The sequence below is a fragment of the Spermophilus citellus genome, assembly GCF_964194105.1.
Source record: "Spermophilus citellus genome assembly, chromosome: 13".
Classification (NCBI taxonomy): domain Eukaryota; kingdom Metazoa; phylum Chordata; class Mammalia; order Rodentia; family Sciuridae; genus Spermophilus; species Spermophilus citellus.
The window spans coordinates 116,295,791-116,318,023 of NC_138193.1; the positions used below are offsets into that span (position 1 = coordinate 116,295,791).

The window sequence follows — 22,233 nt, forward strand, 5'->3', positions numbered from 1 at the left end:
CCTGTCCATGCAGCTGCAGCCTGCTCCTGGGCTCTAGGTCTGGCCTGGGCCTTGGCACCCCGTCAGTCCACCTCTGCAGCTTCAGCAGCTATTTCAGAGAATGCCCAAAGGTGGAGCAGTTTCAGGTTGTCATGAGAGACAGTTTGATTTTCATTCCCTGCTGCTTGTTTGTGAGATTAGAAATGCGGGAGATCAACCTGCAGGAATTCACATTTTAAGTGCTTAGGTGCTGAGAGCCATTGCCAAGTAGGAATGACGCATGGCAATTTCTTTGTCAGCCTACTCCATGTTGCTTAGAGGAAGGACTCTCCATTGTGGAAATGGGCTTGCCTTTGGACCCAGGTCATTTGCAGTGACATTGCATGTATGCTTGAGTAAGGTGACCTTGCTCAAGGACCAGGGCGGATCCAGGTTTAGGGTGTATCCTGCTGGGATTAGGGGGTATCCTGCTCCTTGGGTTTAGGGCGGTTCCACGTTTAAGGTGTACCCTCCTGGGAATAGGGCATATCCTGCTGCCTCAAGCACCCGCCTGCTCCTTGAGTTCCCGTTGAGTTCTCGCGGGATTCAGAAAGTATTTGGGATTCAGAGCCTGGTGGAGTACGTGAATTTTGCCCAGAACGTGGATTTTGCCCAGAACCTGTGTGTAGACAGTTCGAGAATAAAGAGTTGCTGTTTGAATCTACAAGGTGTGAGTGGCTCGTGATTTTGTGCCCCGCCAGACTGCGGCACTTAGGATATCCTCATGCCTCATCCTCCTTTCCTCATTGTACAGTGGAGGAAACTGTGATTGACAGATGGCCTGCCCAGGGTCACTGAGTACTGGGAGTGGAGCCAGTATTTGAGCCAGGCCTGGCCGCTTCACCCAAGGCCAGTATGCAGAGGACTGGGGTGTGGCTCAGTGGCAGCGAGCTTGTCTAGTCCCCCTGAGGCCCTGGGCTCAACCCCCGGATGGCAGGACCAGCAGTGCCCCTGTGGAGCAGCAGCTACGGGACAGAGGCTTGCCACACGCACCTACCTGTCCCCATCTCTCAGCGCCTTCATCTGCCTCCCAATGATGCACGCAAAAAGGGGACCCGTTCGGGCCCTGGGCAAGAAGTCCTCCACTAAGCCACCCAGCCAGACGTCGATGTTGTCCGGATGCTTGTACAAGTCCATTAGCTTGCGGACAACGCTCCTGTTGGCAATGGCCCTGCTCAGGTCGGCTGCGGTCTCTAGCCGAGGCAAGCCACAGAACTCTCTCCATCTGTTGTACCCTACAAGAAAGAGGGGCCTGATTCACCAGGGTCCCCACTCCCAGATGCAGACAGACCAAAACATCACCCTTCAGAGCTCAATAGGCTTGGGCACAGGCTCAGTACTCCAGAAGGGTCTGTTCCTAGGTGAGTGGAGGCAAGAGCCGGGCATCAGCGTGGAAGCAGGGCATTGCGTGCTCCATTCTCTAGAGAGGGGCCCTTCCTCTTCAGGCCTGTGCCCGCAAGGCCCCCAGGAGCACAAGGGAACCTGGCTCCCTCCCTGCCTTGCATGCACACACAGGGAAGTGGACACACTGTGAGCTTACCTGCTTTCCCTCTGACCTATCATCTCTTGCTCTGAAGACCTCTCAGCACCCCTCTCCCACACCACTATCCCTTGCTCCAGGAGAATCTTCCCACAAGGAAGATAGGGCCCTGCGCTGGCGTGGGCCCAACTTTTCCCGCTGACTCCCTCTGCACTCATCAAGTGCCCTGAGCTGTTCCCCTCTCTGGGAGCCCTCTGGCTCATGCTCCAGCTTTGCTGGGCTGCTGCCTGCTCTTCCTGGGTCCTCACTAGGCCCCAACTGGCACCTGCCTTTGGTCCCATCCTATTCATCTTGGTTCAGCCTCTGCCTTCTGCAGCCCCCGGTTCCCCAGTGATTAACTTTGGAACTGCTCCATGCCAGGCTACGCAGCAGCTCATGCTCTCTTGCCTGCTCCTCTGCCTTCTGCAGCCCCCTGGTTCCCGAGTGATCAACTTTGGAACTGCTCCATGCCAGGCTACGCAGCAGCTCATGCTCTCTTGCCTGCTCCTCTGCCTTCTGCAGGTGCCAGGCCTGTGACTATTCTGACGTTGGTGCCTTGCACATTATGGGCACTCAGCAGTGCTAAGTGCACACACAGATGCATGGAGGATGAGGCTGCTGAGCCATGGTGGGAACCCCTCAGCTCCCTGCCTTGGGGCTCAGGGTCACCTTGGGCCATTTCCTGCAGGTGGCTGGAGTGGCCTCTTGGGGCGCATGGAGCAGAGCCTCAAGAGCCCTGGTTTAGGGTCTGGCAGCAGATTTCATTTCAGGTCAGTCCCTCACAGGACAGCTGGCTGATCTGGCCAGGCACACAGCAGGCATGGGCATGGGGTCTGAGGACACCAACAGACCTGGCAGGCCATGGTCACGGCCCCTCTGCAGGTTCAGTGATGCCAGATCCAGGGCGCCTGGCTGCGCCAGCACGAAGAGCCTTTCAGTCAGGTCCTCATTCATCAGCTGGTCCTGCACCTGCAGCTTGGCTGGTCGTGCAAGAAGGCCTCTCACTATCGGGTCCAAGCCACCTGGGAATGCGGTATAAGAGCCAAGGAAAGTCTGTACTACGTCCCGGAGAAGCAGTTCTCCATCATCAAGTACCTTGGCAACAAATGTGTTTGTGTCAGCTGATGAATCTCCTTCTGAGAGTCAGTGATTTCCAGAGACTCTCAGGGTGGGGCCCTTGGGGGTGGGTTAGCTACAGACCTGGCACTGACCATACCAGGGTCGAGGATGGACCTTCAGAACCCAAGGGACCCTGGCAATGGGCCCTTGCTACTGAAGTTTTTCCTTCTGCTCATCATAGCAGAAGCTTGGACACCCAAAGAAGCATTTGCCAGACTCTGCTGTCTGGAACAGTAAGAAGAGGACATTGCTTGGCCCCAGGAGCTGCAGGGTACTCAGGCCCCATCCTGTCACCCCAGGCCTGGGGTCTCCTCATAGCAGGTGATGGTGGAGACAGACTAGAGCCTCTGAGGTCCCACCCACCCCATGTCATGTGACTCCAGTGACATGTGATAGTCTGCCAAGGGCCAGGAGGTCTCATGCTTCCCCCCAAACACTAAGCAGCATTCATGATGTGCCTCTGCCTGTGTGGAGTGAGCTGGAGAGACCCTTGGCCTCACTCTACCAGCTCTGCTCAACAGCATTTTGTTTAAACAGGGGACAACGAGCCTACTGTCACCTGCCAGGCACGGTCACCTAGTCACCACTACACCCAGCACCCACTTGGAGTCACCAACTTGTGAGTTTAGAATCAACAGTTCAGAACCTTCCAGACAGACAGAAGAACATAGGGAAAAGAGAGAGAAGAGATGAAGGGAAACTGCAAATGGCCCTCCCAAGCCCAACCAGGGAATTAAACTGTCACTCTAAATGACTCATTGCTCAGCTACCTGGCTGTCAGCACCCTGAGCTCACTGCCCTGACCTTAACCAGGGAACCGTCAAGCCGAGCAGTGGGGAGTCAGAGGTGCTGCCGCCAGGCAAAGGGGGTTTCTACTGCGGTGTCTGCAGCCACGGTGCAGAGCCCTAGAATAACTTATGCCCAGTGCCCAGGATCTTTAGAAATGACAGAAAAGGATTTGAGCAACAGTCCACTTTGAAAAGGCTCTGACCAACTTCTCTCCCTGCACACCACCAGGAGATCAGGGGGCCATGTGGCCTCTGACAGCTCGGGGCAGAGCAGTGTCCCTGGGCAGGAGGAGGACGCACCTTCCTGGATGAGCCTCCAGGGGCTGAAGAAGGCGTCCCGAAGAGGCAGCCTGGGCAGGCTGGCATGCTCCTGGAAGCCCGCATCCAGCCGCCTCACCAGCGGGTGAACTGCAGCATGGCCGAAGCGAAAGGCAGCCGTGGAGAAGATGTTGGACACAGTGGGGTTCACGGTGGGGTCGTAGCCTTCATAGGGGCCTACGTACTGCCTGAAGGCCTCAGGACCCAGAATCCTGGGGACGTAATCCCGCAAGGTGATGATCTGTGCAGAAAGACGGGAGGTGAGTTTCTGACAGGGGTTGTGGTGAGCCCAGGGTTGCTCCTGGTCAAATGAGGGTCAGAGCCAGCCACCAGGAAGAACAGCTTCCGGAACATCCCAGAGCCCAAGGTCACGGCGACAGCTGGGACAGCAGTCAGGGCCTGCCAGACATAGGTACAGAGTGGAAATACCACCTCCCTAGGGCAGCCCCTCCACACACCAGAGCCGTCCCTGAACCCAACAGGCCTCCAGCAGGGCGAGCCTGGCAGAACTTGGCCTGATGATGTGGCTGGAAGAGGGCACCGCCTGCAGAATCACGGAAATGTTGCTTGGGACACGGCTTTCTCCCTGGACCTCCCTGGGTCCAAGAGCAACCTCTCCACCCTAGACCCGACCCGTAATCAGAAGCCCAATCCCTCTCCAGGACCTTGGCCCTGGAGGCTCTGAACCCTGGTGGCCCTGAGTCTCAACAGGCCTGGTCCTGAGCTGTGTGGCTCTGAGGAGCCTTTCATTCTCACTGGAACACCCACCTTCAGAAGGTTTTTGTGGGAACATGAACTTGTGTCCACGGCTTTATGTACACACGGCGTGTTACCTGGCAGCCCCTATAGATATGATACACAGTGGATCCAGACAGTGGGTCAGTGTGTGCTAGCAAAGCCCTCTGGGCAGAAAGGAAATGGCAGGCAAGCCCAGGACTGTGTGTGCCCTGGACACCTGTCCTCAGTTAGAACTCAGGTAGGAACCAGGATACCCATGAGACCTTCTGAACTACCCCCAGCAACATCCTTAGCTCTTTGGGCAGGAACCCCAGAAATAACATGGTGGGGGTCTCTCCTTCCTCTCTGGCAGGGGCTCTGCTAGGGTCCACCTCCCAGAGCTGCTCCCTGTGTTGCCTCTCCCACCCAAATTCCTGCTCCTGGTGGTCCTTGCAGAGGCTGGGGTCCTGGACATACAGGAAGGCATGTCTGTGCCCACAGCATCTCTGTGCACATAGGTGTTAAGTATTTGGATACCTTTGTGGAGGTCGGTCAAGGTCTGTGAGTCCCTCCTGTTGCCCTGCCTAACTTCTGGAGGCTCATGCCCCTCTTCCTCCCAGAAACTCAAGGGCTGATGCCCTCTGAGGATAAAGGGCAACACCAGGTGTCTACACAGGGCCTGGCTCAGAGGACACTGCAGAGAGCGACTGCTGGTGGACAGCCGTGCCTGCAGTCCTCCTGAGAAGCCAGTGACCGCATTTCGTAGTTGACCTTCCTAAAATCACAACTAGTACCTGGCCTACTGAAATCTCCTTTCAAGACCCTCTGAGTCTGTATTAAACCATAAAATGAAGAGAATCAAAATGGACTTTTGGTTTAATTTGCTAATTGAGAATTTTCACACACAAAAATGACTAAGGTCTCTGTTGTTTTCAAAATACAAAAAAAAAAAAAAAAAAAAATCAGACTTAGGGCCCCCAGGTGGTAGAGAAGATTTTGGGGGAGGAAGACCAGCAGCATCCTCAGGCTGCAGGCACCAGGACAGCCACCTCCGTGGGGTGGGGTGGGGTGGGTGTGTGAACAGCTGGGACAGAGGAGCCCAGAGGGGTCCTCCATATCCTGAGTGAACCCTGCCCAGATGCGTGGGGCACAGGAATAGGGGTACCCACCATGACCTTGCCTGAGCCCACTGGGCACCCACTGGAGATGTCCACTGTGACCTTGCCTGAGCCCACTGGGCACCCACTGGAGATGCCCACTGTAACCTTGCCCATAAGGGTGCTCACAGGGCCCTCACCTGCACCGGTTCTGGGCGTCCACGATGACGTTGGGGACACATCTTGTGAAGCCCTCCCCTGACCCCCCCCACGACCTCGCCCGCCCCAGATTGGGCACCCACCATGACCTTGCAACTTATATTTGGGACGCCCAGATGGCCCACCCGGGGATCGGAAGCCCAGGCTGACAACGTTCGCACCTGGTGTAGAGCGCCCACCATCTTGCGCGCCTCCTGGTAGACAGTATCTGCGCTCCAGTGCGCGTTCAGGGCCTTGAGCTCCACGGCCAGGCGGTTGTGCTCCCGCAGCCACAGCGTGTGCAGGGCCGCCAGGGCAGGGACCTCGCTGGCACGGCCATCGCCTGCCAGGAAGCAGGGGGCGCGGGCAGCTCGGGAGGCGCCGGGTGCTGGCGCGCAGGCGGCGGGTGCACGCTGCGGCACGAAGGGCAGGTAGGCGCGGCCTGCGTCCTGGTGGCGCGTGTTGACCCGGAGAAGCCCCATGGCGCTGGTCCAATTGCGCAGCTGCTTCTCTGCGCCTGGGGAGCTGCCATACACCGTAGATGCATCAAGGAAGGACGTCAAGGCATTCATCTGCTGTCGCGGGTTGGCCATGGACAGGTTGCCGAAGAGAGCACCCTGTTCCCCGGTGCCACAGGCAGCGGACGAGCGGTAGAAGGGTAAGCACGCGGTGCCAGCGGCCAGCGAAGTATTAAAAGAAAGCTGTGCCAGAGGGGAGACGCGGGTCACCTCGGGCCCTGGACCCCTTTTGAGGACATTTGTAGGCTCAAGCAAGACAAGCCCACCAGGCCGGTCATCTTGGTACTCAACCAAACCTCTTCCTGCTGTGGCCTGGGCGTTTACCCTCCTAGCAGGGAGAGGCAGAGCCTGTCGGATGTGGAACCCACCCCAGGCAAGCGTGTCCTGGTCCCTGAGACCCTTTGCTTGGATCCAGCCCTCACACTCACACTTGTCCTGGCTACTGGTTTATTGTCTGTCTTGGAACTGCAACTTCTCCTCCCCTTGGGATGTTCAGGTGCACTGTCATGCGCTCACCTTGGAAGCTTCTTGTCTAATCAGTTGTGGAGCGATGAATGGGAATTACTGCTGAGGTACCCTCCCAGGTACACACCCCGCAGGCACAGTGCAAGTGGAAGCCCGCACACACAAGCAGGGGGTGCGGCCCACGGGCACCAGCAATGCCTGAGGATGCAGGAAATTCACAGCAGCTGCCCCCCACCCCCCCACACACACCACACAACTGCATTCCACCGCATACTTTTCTGTTTAAGTTTTGAATGCACATGTTAGTTTCATAATAGAAATTAAAACTTTGGGAAATCACCTGTATGGGGAAGCAGGGGCCTCGGCTCTCGCAGGTCAGCTGGCAATTAGCTCCTCCCCAGGAGGGAGTGGAGCTGGTGCTCTGAGGTGTGAGTGCAATGTCGTGATCGATGTATTGTCCCCACACAGTCAGGAAATCAGAGTACTGGTCATCTTCTGTCACTGCCTCATTTGAAACTTGGATAACTTGCCTTGTCACCTCCCGAACCTGGGTGAGAAGAGAGTGGTTTGTCGTGAGGCAGCAGCCTACAGATGAGGTCTGGGACCCCACATTCCATGATGGCTGTGTGTGCTGTGGGAACCTGCTCCCTGTGGGCAGGTGGGAACAGCTGAGCTGGAAGACAGGCACAGCTGGACTTTGGCACCCGCCACCCCTGGTGGTGACTGTAGGCACATGCCGGCATGTTTAGTTTCCTCATCTCTAAGCGGACCTAAAAGGAGGAGCTTTCGGGATGCTGTGGAAATCATGTGAATGACATTTGCAGGACATCTAGCTATTAGCATGAGGTAGTGCAGGACACTAGTCCTTGAGTGGCTGAGTCTCATTCCCAGTGCAGCCACACGAGGTGGTTTTTGTCCTTGCTTGGGGTCAGTGACTCCTGATTTTTCCCATTTCTTCCCTTCTGAACTGTGATGTCTGCAACTGCTCTCTTGTACCTGCCCAGCCAGTGTGTTTTGGAGGCAGACAATTGGTTTTCACAGATCCAGATGCAGAGGAATTTTGTCTCCAGGTAGAACCCACCCAGAGCCTCCCTATCCCTGATTTGGAGGATTTAGATGGAGGGACGTGGATTGGAGTTTGCACTTGAGTTGATGCTGTGGGGATGCAAATGTGTTTTGCATGGGGAATGCATATGAACACTCAGAGTGGGAGGGTGGGCTCTGGGGGGCAGAATAACATCCCCCCAAGATGTCTATTCCCGAATTCTAAAACCTGCAGATGTGATGGCGTCAAGGACCTAAGATGAAGGCATTATTTTGGATTTCCAGGTGCTTGCAGTCTGATAACATGGGTGCTTAAACCCCAAGTGCCTTTCTGAATGGTCGGAGATGTGGCTTTGAACAGAGGATGCAGAGAGACACACAGTTCAGGCTTTGAGGTGGGAGGTGAGAGCCAATGATTTTGTGTAGACTTGGAAGTTGGGACCAAGGAGGAGAGCTCCCCCAGGTGTCTAGAAGGACTCTGGCCTTGGAAGCTGGGGCAAAAAGGAGAGTCTCCCAGAGGACACTGGCCTGTAGTAACTTTGGCTTCAGCCAGAGGCCCACCAGAGACCTTAGACCTACAGAACTGGAGGATAATCAGTTTGTATTTTTTTAAGTCATTTTTGATAGAATAATCTGTTAGAATAGGAGTAGAAAACTAACGTGTTGTACATTTGAACATATTTGAGCTCTGATTCTTCTAGATGATTGTGTATATGAGCAACTATAGGTTTGGAGAATCAGAATATCATAGTACATTACAGCTCCAGGACTCTAGGATTTGAACTGGTCCAGTGCCAAGATAGGTAAATCCGTACCCCATTTCATGGAGAGTCTGCATGAGGCTGAGGGGCAAGTGCCTGGCAGGCAGCTGAGGGTGGAGCAGAGCCCATTCCTGGGCCTGCTGCCCAGTAAGGCCCTTCCTCAGTGAGTCCCTGCACATCTCCCACTGCCCTCCCCATCTTTAGGGAACACTCTGTCCTCTTACTAAACAGCCAGCTGGAAAGTGGTCTGTCTCCATGGGAGAGCTCCAGATGGTGGGCAGCCCAGCTGGTGGCCCCTGGCTCCTAGACAGTGCTCTCTGTGCTGAGCACAGCACCCCTGCCGGGAGCCTGAAGGGCACCAACATGGAACACGCACAAGAGTGACAGGCTGGGCTGCCCAGCGGCTGGAGCATCAGACGGGGCACAGTGACCCTCGTCTGGACAAATGCACCTTAGATCGGGTGAGTGGCCCTCGTCTGGACAAATGCACCTTCGATCGGGTGAGTGGCCCTCGTCTGGACAAATGCACCTTAGATCGGGTGAGTGTGCTTCACAAACACACACACCTCTGGGAGGGAGCTGGAAGCCATCCTCCTCACCTAAAGAGTAGGTTAGCTTTTGAGCAGGTGTCTTCCACCTGAGGGACAGAGGACTTCATTTGAAAACACTCCGTGCTGTTGAGATGGGAAGTGCTGGAGTCGGACGAAGCTCAGCTACATCTACCTTGTTGCGCTTGCTAGCTGAGCAGTGCTCCTAGGCTTCTCCATGGAGACGTGGCCCAACCTCCCAGGGGTTGGAGGACCAGAAGGACTGGTGTGGTACCAGGCCTGCTGTGCACAGGCCCAGGGTCCCAGTGAGCGTGTTAGCATGGTGGGAACCCGACTCCCAGCCGATGAAGCAGCACTTCAAGGACTAACCGGGGGCAGTGGAAACCCATGGTGTAAGAAGCCGGGGTTCCAGCCTCGGGGCTGACTGAAGCCATCTTCATAGACTGGAGGGAGCCATCTTGCCAGGGCTGTGTTGGCGGCCCCCCATCTGGGATGGTCCCTGTGGAAATGAGCGTGAGGATGTGTTTGAGATGGGAGAAGAAAGAAAAAGCATTCCCAAATACAACATTCAGTGCTCAGTGAGCAGGGGGTTCCCTGGACCCTGGCTCAGGGAAGTCTCCAAGCAGGGCACACATGGCCGGTGCTCCTGGGGCTGTGGTGTGGCCTGGTCTGTGGGCCTCGGGGACCAGCACCTGGGTCCACACATGCTCCCCCTCAGCCAGAACCCCCTGAGCCCAGCCTCCCGTGGGCCTTGCCACTGCAGCTTGCAGGGACCTTTTCTTCCCATTCAGAGGTGGGCTTCTCGCCCTGAGAGGGCATCCAGGTGCTTCCCTGGAGGGTGGACACCTGAGCTGCTCCAAACAGGTGGTTTGAAAGGTGGTCCCACTCCATGCACCTCCCAGGGCCTTGGGGCCTCTCCTGTCTTAGTTTATCAAAAGCACAGTTTCTGTAGAAACTAGCATCATAGTCCAGTTCAGAGGTGAGGTGGTTGTCGGGGAACATGTGCTAGCACCTTCACTTTAACTAAAAACAGGCCTTTCCTGAGGGACCATGCAGATCTGGTACCACCACCAGCCCTGCCACCGAGTGTCTGCGGTTCTCCTCCACCAGAAAGGCAGCACTTAAAGTGCATGCTCTGGCAAATAGTGCTCAATGACGGTTTCATGTTACCGACACTTCTGAGTGTGTTGTGTTAGGTAAACACCTCTAAGGAGAAGAGGCGTGGGTAAAATTAAAAGCCACTTGACACATCTTGGAGCACTTTCTGGAAGTTAAGAAATTTAAATATTAATTATCCTGAAAATTAGGTGCTTTTCAATTTTTTTTAACTGAAGAGCCAGTTGATGGAGTTGTTTTCTGACAGAGCAATAGAATGATTTAATGATAGTTGATTTTATGTTGATTTTCCTACATATCACAGAAAGAATTTTGAGGACCAGGATTTATTTCCAATGAACTTCTGCTCCCAACTACAGATTGCAAGCCAGGCTGCTGAGTCTGAGGGCCTGGTAAGTGCTTATTGTAGAGCCTGGGAGGTCCCGATCATGGGACAGAAGAATTCATGCTGGAAAAGCCTGGGATCTAGAGTTCATACATCTGGGAACCGAATACTACAATGATCATAGCAAGGTAACTGTTTATCTTGTTAAAAATCTTAAATTTTTTGAAATATACTCAAAATGGTTGCTTTATCACTAAATTATTATTTCATTATGGACATAACAACTTATGCATTCTGACCTGGCTGATGTGGATGCCTGTCTGGGAGGGAGAGGAGCAACCCACAGCTAGGGATGGCTGGTGAAGTGGCAACCCAGGGTCCTTGAGGTCAAGACAGGGTCTGTTCTGGCCTTGGCCCTGGACCCAGCAGGCAGAGCTTCCCTCTTATTGCAGATCTCCTGACGGAGCTTCAAGGGTCCTCACAGTGAGGAAGAGGATCTTTCTTGTTCCTGTGGCTGTGGCTTCATCTGTTCATCAATACAGGTTACCTGGCTGGCGGGGGCGCTCCAGGGAGCTGTAGATATTTTGTGTGTCCATGGGGACAGTCAGTGCAGGACAATTCTATCATTAATATGTTGACGATCTCCATCAAATTGACGAATTCCATCAAGTCAGGCTTGCAGGGAGGGGTCACTTCCCTCAATTAAAGACAGTAGGATGTGAATTTGCCCCAGTGGCGAGTTTGGCTGATTGGCCCTTATGTTGCAGCAGTTCACCAGGGAGGTGTGAGAGCCCAGACACCGACACCTGTGTGCACACTCAGCCAGCGTCCCTGGCTCTGCACCCGCCCAGCAGACTGCAGGACCCCGGGTGGAGCGCCCTGGTTGCCCACCCTTCTGCAGGCTGTGGAGGATACTCTGATAAGCCCGCCCAGTACTGAGGAAGAATCTGTGCCCTGGGTGGAGCAAACGTACCGCAGGGCGCTCTCCTTCCTCATGCTGGACCCAGGGCAGCCTGACAGAGGCATCGGCTGCACTCTGCCCCTTGATTGGAGCTGTCTGTCCAGAGTCCTCGTCCTGCTTCCACAGCCGCCCTGCTGCAGAGGACAGCAGCGAGCAGCACACGCCACCCTGCAGATCCCTGCCTGGCAGGGCGCTGAGACGCCAGCACACCCACAAGGCCTTGACCCCTCCTCATGAGGAGAAGCCAGAGGAAGCATCTGGCAGCCGGATCCGGGCACCTTCTTGTGATGCAGATTCCATTCCTAAGCATTGCCTGACTCGGGTCCAGTCGGGTAGCTCTCTGGCCTGGAGGGTCCACCTCCTCGTGGGACTCCATGTGTTAGAGTTCAGGAGGGGAGGGCCCCCAAGGAGCACCCCAGTTGTGCCTGTCATGTGGTATCTGCAACGCTGTCATTGACAGGACCTCTTGTCCCCTCAACCTGGATGCAGAGGCGCGTGAGCCAGCAGGTCCCCGTGACGCTGGGTCTTCAGCACCACTGAGTTGGAGAGGGTGGAAGGGACGGGCCTTCCCGCTCTGAGCAGCTTCCCTTTCCTCCAGCCCCACGAGTGGCCACCCTGGAAGGCAGGAAGTGCCATTTCCACGCTGCAGCTAGGGACCTGGGGAGAGGCCTGTCCTGATAACAAGTGGCCGACTCAGGTTGGGACCTGGCCAGGTTGCCCTGACCCAGCCTTGGAAAGCTTTCCACACTGCAGGGGCAGTCTTGGTCAAACCTTGGCCTCCAGGACATCCCATGCAATATCAAGAGGATGAGAAGCAGCCCTGATCAGACTGTGGCGGAGCTGCACCACGGACAGAGCCACCTCCCCTCGCCTGCCACTGCGCCCAGCAGGACACCCTGAGAGTCCCAGAGCTCCCTCCTACCAGCTCCCTCCACGTGCAGTTGTCCCAGCAGTTCTTGTCACCACGGGGGTGTCTGGAAGCCAGGTCGATATGGGAGGGATTCTGGGGAGAACCTAGGTCTTAGTAGCCCATTTTCTGTTACTACAACAAAATACACCAGGCTGGGTACTTTATAAAGGAAAGGGCCTTAGATGGTGCCCAGTTCTGGAGGCTCAGGACCAGGCAGCACATCGGCCCCACCTCTGACAAGGCCTCTTGGCTGTGCTGCAGTGTGCAAGATGGGATGGAGACTGGCGGGGAAGCGAGGGAGATCCAGGCTGGCTTGCTCTTCTCACCACAGTTGTTCTTGTGGGAACTAGCCGGGAACTCTTGGTTGCTCTCGTGGGCCATGCCCCCAGTGTGACCTTGTCACCTCCACTGGGCACCGCTCACAGAGGTCCCTCCACCTCCCAGTGAGAACCACGCTCTAGCACGCACACCCCTGGGGCTGCATGTGCCTCACTGAGCTGCAGTCCCAGCATGTCATGTCCCACCATGACTCTCTTGTGGGGAATTAAGAATCAGCTTAAAAACACGACTTTCTTGTTCTTGGTATTTAGAATGAAAGTTTGTGAAATTAACACACGGTTGAAAGGTGATCTGACCAGTGTGAAGGGGAAGTGAGGAAGGAAAGAGAGAAAGGAGGTGGACCTGGGCAATGTGCACTGAAGGGTCCTCAGGCGCCCCAGGACACGGCCGACCCAGGCCCTCGGGATTGCAGGGGTAAGACTCTCCAGGGCACCTGGCTCTCCTGGTTTAGTATAAGGGAAGTACTGGGGACTGGATTAGAGCAAATAACAGTCCACGCTTTTGTAATTGTGTCAAGACGAACCCTAGTGTTATGCATAACTGGAAGGAACCAGCATTCGAAAGGTTCTCAGGATGCATTGATCGTATCTAGCTCCTGCCCCCCAAACAGACAGAAAGCCATGGAACAGAATCCGCACTTTAGCCCCTGCTTCCCGAGGAGGGCAGCTGGCAGCCTCCTCCGTGCCAAGAACTGGGAAGTCTCTGTGAGCCTGGGTCTGCAGAGTCGGCCTCACCTCATCCACCCGTACCCTGCGGAGCACACCTGCATCCCCAGCCCTGCACAGACCTCTCCTCCTCTGAGAGCCTCGAAGCCAGCTCCTCTTCCTCTCTGCATGGGCCACACAGTGTTGTCTGTTTCCCCTCCTCACCATGCGTCAGTCCTCGGGGACAGAATCGCAGGCTTGTGCACCTCTGGCAGGCATGTGCAGGGTGCTGTGGTCACCTCCTCACCCCTGTGATGAAGGGCAACTCAGTAGCTCCTGCCGGTGTTGTGCTGGGGCTGGCATCCAGCAGCATGACTGGTGGACGTGGAGATGCAGAACTGGGTCCTTCCAAGTTTCCTCATCTAGACATGGAGGCTGAGCTCTGGACACAGTTTTGGTTCCCACTCCCCAGCCCTGGGCACGTTGGCTTTCCCTAAGGGCCTTTCTGCACTCCCCTCGAAGCTTGGTTACCATGCCTTCCCTTCTGAAGGGCTCCACCCCTGGCTCCAAAGACCAACAGGAGGGAAGACCGAAAGCAGGGAGCAGAGGCAGAGGAGCCACCTGGGCAGGTGCATCTGGCTCTCCTCACAAAGTCAGGCAACTACCGCAGAGACAAGGTCAACATAGTGGCCACTTTGGGGCGGGGGGGGGGGGCTCCAAGGGCTGGAGGAACAAGGGTAGCCCCTGGGTGCAGAGGAAATTCTCAGGCCTCTTTGCGAGTTCATGGAAGGGTAAAAGCCCCTGCAAGCTGGCCCACCTGTGCCTGGGGACTGGCCACACAATCCCAGGCAAGGTATATCTCATCTAAGGATGGGAATCAGCCGGTGGGAGAGATTCTCAGAGCCATGGCACAGGCTGACCACCATGTTACTCTTGAGACACAGTAATTCAAGTAACAATGAAACTACTTAAGAGATAAAATGCAACTGTTTAAAAAGTTGTAAGTAAACAGCAGAAAGATCAGCAGAGTGCTCAGAAGGGGATGGAGACGGAGGAGGGGAGGAGGGGGAATGGAAGTACGGGGGACTAGATTAGAGCAAATTATAGTCCATGCTTTTGTAATTGTGTCAGGATGAATCCTAATGTTAGGCATAACTGAGAAGAACCAATAAAAAAATTGGGAACCATAGAATCTTTCAACAAAGATCTTAAGAGAGGTGGTCATTCACAGGCAATGAGGGCTAAACTTTGCAGGACGCTGCTCTCAAAATCCCTGCTTGATTTCCTCACTTGACCCTCACAGAGCCCTAAGAATGACCCTACAGATAGACATTAGTGTCCTGGCACTTCTCAGGTGACATGGAATCAAAGAAAGTCCAGGCATCTCACAATTGGTGGAGTTGGGACTAAAATCGTGTTTTCTATTTTAAGACAATATGGTTTTTCATTACCCAGTGCACAGAAATGTAGAAAGCCTTCTAAAGAAAACACACACTAATTCTTATCACATATTGACTGAATTCTATGTAAAGTATCTGGATAAACAAGTTCATCATATGTTTAGGACCGTCCATAGTGTGTCTTGCACTGAATATTAGTTCAAGATGCACACTTGGCTGTGATAGTGGGTAAGGCACCACCAGCACTGTACAGCGTAATTTGCTCCACTGAGTAAACTGCAGAGCAAACCATGGCTCCAGGTTCCTCTCCTTCCTGCATCCCCTGCTGTCTTGCAGATGTGCTGTTTGAACACAAATCAGGCCACTTTCCTGACCACCAAGCTGAGGTTCCTAAGCAGCCTCTCCCCTCACATCCTGCCAGTAGGTGCCCAAGGCCCACCCGGAAACCTAAGTTTCAGGTGGAGGTTCTCGGGCTGTGGGATCCTGTTCTCACAGGAACAGCCCCATGACTCCCCTGCTCTCCGCAACCTCCATTCCCTGAAGTTCTGTGACTGGGACTTGGGGGGCTGGAGCCCTGAGCTGAGACCAGGATCCCAAGGGTCTGCACATGTTGGTTTGAGAAAGAACGAAGCTGGGAATGCTTGGAGTGGTGCTCCTGCAATGTCCCCAGATCATGTCTGCAACCAGCACTTCTGATGTTGTGAACTTTGTGTCCAGCTAAGGAGCAGCTTCAGAACGGTGCAGTGGGAGCAAGAAGCCCTGGGTGGGGTGGGGGGACACGGCAAGTCATCTCCCTCTCTACATTGAGTGGCTCCCATGCTGGGCTCTGGGCGGCTGGGGATCCCAGCAAAGGGAGACAGGCCCAGAACCCACTCAGATGGCATGTGACCCACACCACAGTGCAACAGACAAGGGAAATAAGTTTAAAAGACGCCCAAAGAAAGGCAGAATATTAGAAGTTGACTCAAGTAGCATTGGGCTTGAAGATGCAGTTGACACCCAGTGTCACTTAGGGTCACACAGTTGTTGCCAGCAGAAGACAAGTGAGCGGATTGACTGTGAGAGCGAAGAGGAGGGCAGAAAGAGCCACTGTGCATCTGAGCTGGAGCAGAAAGGCCATCACAGTGAAGCAGATCCAAATGGAAAAGAAGGAAACACGGAAACGTATTAACAGTAGCATGGTCACCAATCCAGGATTCGATTCTTTCCAAAACCCTTCAAAGAATCTTGGTCATGTGTTCCGAACAAAAATCTAAGCTTTCTGCAGAATGCCAGCATAAACACATCAACACAGAATCCAGCCCAGCAGGATGTGCAGCCAAACCTCAGTAACCCGAGGAACGCAAAAAGCATTTTCAAAGTTAAAAAAGAATGCACCAGGAAGGAAGGTCTGCCTGGAGGCCCCATTTAAGGAAAAAAGAATAAAGAATGGTGGAAAGTAGGGAGCTCAGGCTGCAGAGAAGGTGAACCTACTGTGTGTAGGGCCTCCAGGGCTGGTCAAGGCCAGGCTATGGCCAGGACAGGCATACCTCAGCTGGACAGGGAACCGGCTGTCACAGCTCCACTGCCCAGAGGCCCAGAGGCCAAGTTGAGGTCCACCACCCAGGGGGATGTTGAGCCAATGGGCTTCAGACTGCAGTGAAGAAATGAAGCGCCCAGGGTGTGAGATGCAGAGGCCCCCTGTGCTCTGGGACACCTCGTGGTAATCTGAGCAGGGTGCATGGAAACTCTTGGGTGCGGGTACCTGGGGTCTGGCTGCTGCGATACCATCACGCAAACTTGTTGTTATTGTGGAATGGACAGGAGCTGGTATGGACACACCTCCCAAGCCAAAGCCTAGGGGTTCAGCAGAAGACTGCTGATGCCTTGCAGAGGTCTGTCCATCCATCGGCTCCTGGCCACTGAGTCACAGCCTCTGCCGGCCGCCTGACTGTTCTCACTCTGTGAAGCCTCTGAGCCTGTCTCCAGCCCAGGGGCTCTCTTCCCAGACTTTGCTCACACATACTCTCTGCACATGTCCCTTGGAACTCATCCTGGGCTGGCTCTGCCTGGCCCTGTGACAGGGCAGTGTGCAGAACCAAGATGGCGTCAGGCATAGCACCTTCTAGGCCTGAAGGACAGGGAGAGGAGAGGGGAGAGCTAAGCAAGACATGAAGAAGGTGCCCTAAGAAACTGACCAGGGGAGAGTGGGTGCCCAGGAGGTCTTGGAGCTGAGGCCGAGGGGGCCGCTGAGTGAGAGGGCAAGGTGGGGGGTTTGCACAGCCACCAGGGAGCCAGGATGTGTGGAGAACCAGGTGGGCTGAGGCTGAGTGGCGGTTTGGCCTCAGTCAAGGTCAGTGGCAGGGAGTGGGCTCCTTCTGCAGGTTGAAGTAATGGTCCTGCTGATGCGCTGGAGGCAGGAGGGAGGGGCCTCGGAGCAACCAAGGAGGGCTTGGGCCATTCTGAGGGTCAGGCAGGGACAGATGACAGGGAGGGCTCCTCTGTGGGCTGCTTGTGAAGCCTTCCGGGCAGACAGGGAATGGGGCGGTGGGGAGTGAGGAGATTCACAGTGACCCTGTCTCCTCCAAGATGGCGCTTCTCATGTTCCGACCTGGCTCCAGGAGCAGCCTAGAGCCCTCAGTTACCTGTTGTTGCAAGCTCCGGTGATGAGTCTGTACTTGTTTGCCAGGCAAGAGTCGGGACATTTTGGTGGCAGCATGTGAGGCAGGCATCCAGACAGGTTTGCCACCAGGCTCAGCAGGTCTTCTGGGACGGCATCTGAGAGACAAGCAGCACACCCTGACTCTCTGCTTGTCATATCCAATCTAGCTAGCAAAATAGGCCTGCAGAGTGTCGGTGCTGGGGTCCCGTCCTGAGCAACCTGACCTTCTCTTGAGAGTCTGCCTCCCCCTTCAGCTGATTCCTTCCGAAGCTGGAATCCATTCGGCTTCCTTATTGCTAGGAAAGTGGGGTTTTGCTTTGTGATGTTTCAGAAAAGCAACCTGAGGGCACTGCGCTCCTGAGAGGAAGGCAGGGTCCCCTTCTCAGAATCTACCAGGCTCATGGGCACAGCTCCAGGGCTAAGCCATCACACCAGGACAGGAGCTGCTCCCAAAGTGGCTGGGTCTGCCGAGGACTGAGCAGGGAGCACTCATCCCCATGAAGCCCGCCTGGGTCATGTGGACAGAGCTCACCTGTGCATCCATAAAGCCCTCTGTTTTCCTTTCTACTGGCTCTTGGTTCCCTTCTTGTGAATCCCTCTAGACTGGGTCCCAGAAAGCAGTCTGTTTTATTTTATTTTTTTTTCCAACTCTGTCACTCTTTATGTTATTTAACAAATCCAAGGGCTACTTGCTGTCCATTAGTAGAAGCGGCCATCAGCTACCTCTTCGAGATGGTTCATGTCATGAAGACAATGCCGTAAAACTTTGTTTAATCAGGCACCAGTAACATTGAGATATTTACTGGAATAAACCAGGGAGCAAGGCATTTCCTCTCCAAGAGAGAAGGAGCAGGCCTCAAGGAGAATGGCCACCAGCACTCTCTGTGGGACGGTGAAGCCTCACCCTTGCTTCAGCTTGTAATGATGGGCCTGTCTTTTACTTTAGAGCACAGCAGTGCCCGGTACCGTGAACCGTGTGGGCACAGCTATGTTAACAACAGAGGGTAAGACAGCCTGGACAGAGTACACACACCATGCAGCCATGGCTTGGCCTGAAGGGCCTGGCAGGGTCTCCCTGGACCCTTGACTCCTCTTGCATTCTAAATGCTCCAGCTGGCTGTACCAATGGTGGAAATACTCTAAAACTTCCTGTGGAGTGCAGTTCTTGAATGGCCTGGGCCAAACCCAACGGCCCACTTCCTGAGCGCCTGCTTCCTGCCTGGGCAGTGGGCCTGGGGGTGCTAACCTGTGAGCCAGAAGACCCACGTCTCCGACACCAGAACATGGCATTTTCATGTCATGCCTATTGCCACCCTGACTGATTCATGATAGGACAGGGGACCAACCCCCTTAGAAACACTTTTAACCCCATGGTTCCAAAAACAAAGCCATTTTGAATGAATTTTTGGTTGCAATAAAATCAAGAGTGTTAACTGTTAAGTCTGGGACCTGAGAATTCTAGCTCATCTGTCCACAGGAGTTCACGGCATTCTAAGGGATGGGTGAACAGCACTAGATGACCTATGACAGCAATCAGGGAGCTCCGAGGCCAAGCACCTCAGGCCCTGCCCTGAAAATCCCTGCTCAGAGTTTAAAGGACCCTGGTTTCCCAGTTCCTGCCGCAGGGCCACGACACTGGTGCTTCCCCATCTTCTCAGCACTTTCAGTACTTGTGCCCACAAACTTGTTCCCCTGCAGCCTCTGCCTGAGAAGCCAGCCCTGGGCCTCCTCCAGGAGAGGTGCTCTCTGCCTAAGCTCTGGAAGCCTCTGCCCAGTGGGGCCGCAGCTGGAGCTGAGGTGCCTGGCCCCGCTGCTGCTCCCCAGCAGTTGTGCCCTCTGAGGGAATTGGGCTCACTAAGCCCATGAGCACCCCAAACACCACAGGTGGGGGAGCTGTTGAGAAGTCCCCGGCTTCTGCACACCACCAGAAGGGTGTTTGGCTGGTCCTCCAGACTGGATTTGGAAAACAGAGAACCAGCATTTCTTAGACTCCTACCGAAAACAAGAGACGGACCTTTTAGGCATCCTAGGAAGGTGCTGCTTGCCCTTGTGAGACCCGGCTTCTCTTAGTAAGAGACACCCTACACAAGCGACCCCCAGGAAAGCCCAGGAGCCTCCCAGGAGGGCCCGTGGGGCCAGAGGCGCTTACCCATGGGATGCTGTGACTGCTCCAGCCTCAAGGCTTGCAGGGAAGTCTCCATTATCTCTGCTGCTCGTGAAATAGCTCTGCTGCTTGGCTCAGTGAGCTTAGAAAAAGACAGAAGCTCAGCTGGGGTGGCGACTTCTCTCTTGTTGAGGTTCCTATGGCACAAGAAGGAGATAAAAGTAAAGTATGTGTTTTATGGTGGCTTTGATACTTAATTACCAACAAATGAAGCATTTATTGAACAACTACACGTACCAGACAAAACTCTGGGCACTGTGCAGGGTACAAAAATGGAGCTGATACTATTAAAAAAAATGGCAGGATATAAAGATGACTAGTACATCAGTATTGAATGGTGACAAAAATGACCAAGATTTGCTTTTTATAAAACTTTCATATCAATTGTTTGATTCTCATTCCAATTATTTGGTTCTTATCAAAACTCAGCTAGATGTCATTTATTCACACCTACCCAATGAAAGGGGAAATGGGAATGTGCATTTTTGTCCAGGCCTTGGGGCCACAGGTGTCTTAGCTGCAAATGACTGGGGCGAGATGCAGAGGCCCGGCTCACCACAGCATCACCCACCCTGACAGAAAGCAAAACCCACGAGGCCAGGCTCCCCTGCAGGTCCACCTCCCCAGAGGCCAGCCCTGTCCTCCTGTGCTGTGCTATAGCTACAGGATTGTATTTTACACTGAAAACTTGCTAAGGGAGACCAAGTGCTCTCATCAAAAAAATAAATAAACTAAAAATGATATAATGTGGATGGGAGTGAAAGTATTAACTTGACTATTAGATGAGTTCCCTTTGCACGTCCATATCAAAGCATCACATTGCACATCTGAAAACCTAGGATACAAATAGTATTTAAAAACCTTATAAATACTATGATTGTGCTCACTTTACAGATGATGAACTCAGCCCCGTGGAAGTTAAGTGGCTTGTGGCAGCTGGACAGCAGTGAGTGATGGCACAGTATTGAGACCCAGAAATCACACACAAGATACACTAGAAATGAGCCAGCACAGCAGGTGTATGTGCCATGCATCTTAAAATATGAAACACTTGCTTTTAGATCTGCCAACACATTTGTAAAAGCTACTGGTGGCAATGAGCTCTGGGGAGACAGATTCCCCGACTTGTGAGCTGAACAGCCTGAAAGTGTCAGGCCTGCTGGCCAAAGAGGAGATCCGGGTCAGGGACCAGGCGCGCCATCCCTCACTGCAACGGCAGAGCTGCCGCCTCTTGGAGTCACGCTGTGGTCCCCAGGCACACTTCTTTCCTGGGGATGGCTATGGGAGATTCTGAGCAGGGAATTTGCTAACTAGAAAGACACTTGGGCATAAAAACCAGCCTGAGCATCCTGAGAAGACCCCTGGACACTGCTCTTGTTCCAGGCTAACCCAGCGGACCTGAGTCCCAGGATCTGCCCCTGGCCTGCCTATAGGCCAACCCTGTGAAGAGTCATGAAGCCTGTGCCCGCTGGGAATTTCACCTCTCCCCAGTGCCGTACAGCCATGCCCAGGGCCTGACCTGCAGACCCACACTCTTGGCTCCAGTGCTGCGAAACTTGGGGAGCTGCTGCTTCAGCACTGCCAGGGAAGGGCAGGCACTGGTCCCTCCGAGGCACCACAGGGCCCCATCCCTCTGAGCCCATGGTAGGACCAAGGGCCAAGTCACACGACCTTGTGAGGTTTGCTATTTGCTTCAGAAACATTGGAACCATGACCTCTGGCCACAGAGCCCACTTGCTCCTGGAGCTCACACCCACACCCACACAAGCACACTCATACTCCACACGCATGTTACATACACCACACCATCCAGGCCCAACATGCACACAGCACACACACAGCATCCCTTACTATGCTCACACTTGACATGTGAGAAACACAATCACATTCATGACACACACAATATACACACACACCACGTGCATGTACATGCCCACAGAACACACACAAAAAAACCCTTGCACACATGCACATGTTGCACACACAACCCCGTCCTCCATCATCTCTTCCCAGAATATTTGTAACTACAGTTGAATCACGGTGCTTTTGCTCTTGCTTTGCCAGGAAGGGGCTTGAGATTCAATACAGACGGCTAGGGCTCTCAGGGACGCTGGGAAACTGACCAGACTTACAGGAGCTCCAAGTCCTGATCTTAAAATGGGCTGCAGCTGGTCTTGGAAGTGAATGTGAACTGGTGAAGAAGTGGCAGGGGACCTGCCCCCGAGACAGCCAATGCCCCACCTTACCTCTTCATGGTGTCGTAGACAGCATCGTCCACCAAGTGCTGGCTGGCCTCCAATACAGGGAGAATGAGGGACATCCCAGTCTTCCCTAGGGAATAAAGGACTACATTCAAAACCCAGCCATAGGCCTTGCTGTCAGTTCAGACCTGGTGCCCAGTCCAGCTGCTGTGGAGGTAGCCATGTGGGCAGGCATCTCAGGTGCCAGTGGGTTACTGACCCTGCATGGGCCAGCATCCACCAGGATGGGAGCTAGCTCCCCCACATAGCCATCAGGCAGGGTGGACTCGTCTGAACCCCTTTCCCAGGTGCTGGAACACCCTATGGCTCAGAGTAGCTTTCTTTCTGAATATTTTAGTTTATAATAGTTTCCTGTTAATTTG

General features: G+C 54.2%; 1 protein-coding gene across 1 annotated transcript in view; it reads right to left on the reverse strand.

Moving 5' to 3' along the window:
- Positions 1-21,930, reverse strand: part of TPO (thyroid peroxidase) — a gene marked incomplete at both ends in the record, with an annotated part of 34,495 nt that extends 12,565 nt beyond the window's left edge. The window contains 9 exons of the mRNA XM_081265175.1: positions 1,016-1,253; positions 2,389-2,559; positions 3,745-4,003; positions 5,957-6,475; positions 7,098-7,304; positions 9,480-9,609; positions 17,430-17,562; positions 19,596-19,747; positions 21,857-21,930. Of these exons, the coding sequence (XP_081121301.1) occupies positions 1,016-1,253; positions 2,389-2,559; positions 3,745-4,003; positions 5,957-6,475; positions 7,098-7,304; positions 9,480-9,609; positions 17,430-17,562; positions 19,596-19,747; positions 21,857-21,930 (1,883 nt within the window). The remainder of the gene's footprint in view (positions 1-1,015; positions 1,254-2,388; positions 2,560-3,744; positions 4,004-5,956; positions 6,476-7,097; positions 7,305-9,479; positions 9,610-17,429; positions 17,563-19,595; positions 19,748-21,856) is intronic.
- Positions 21,931-22,233: the final 303 nt, after the last annotated feature.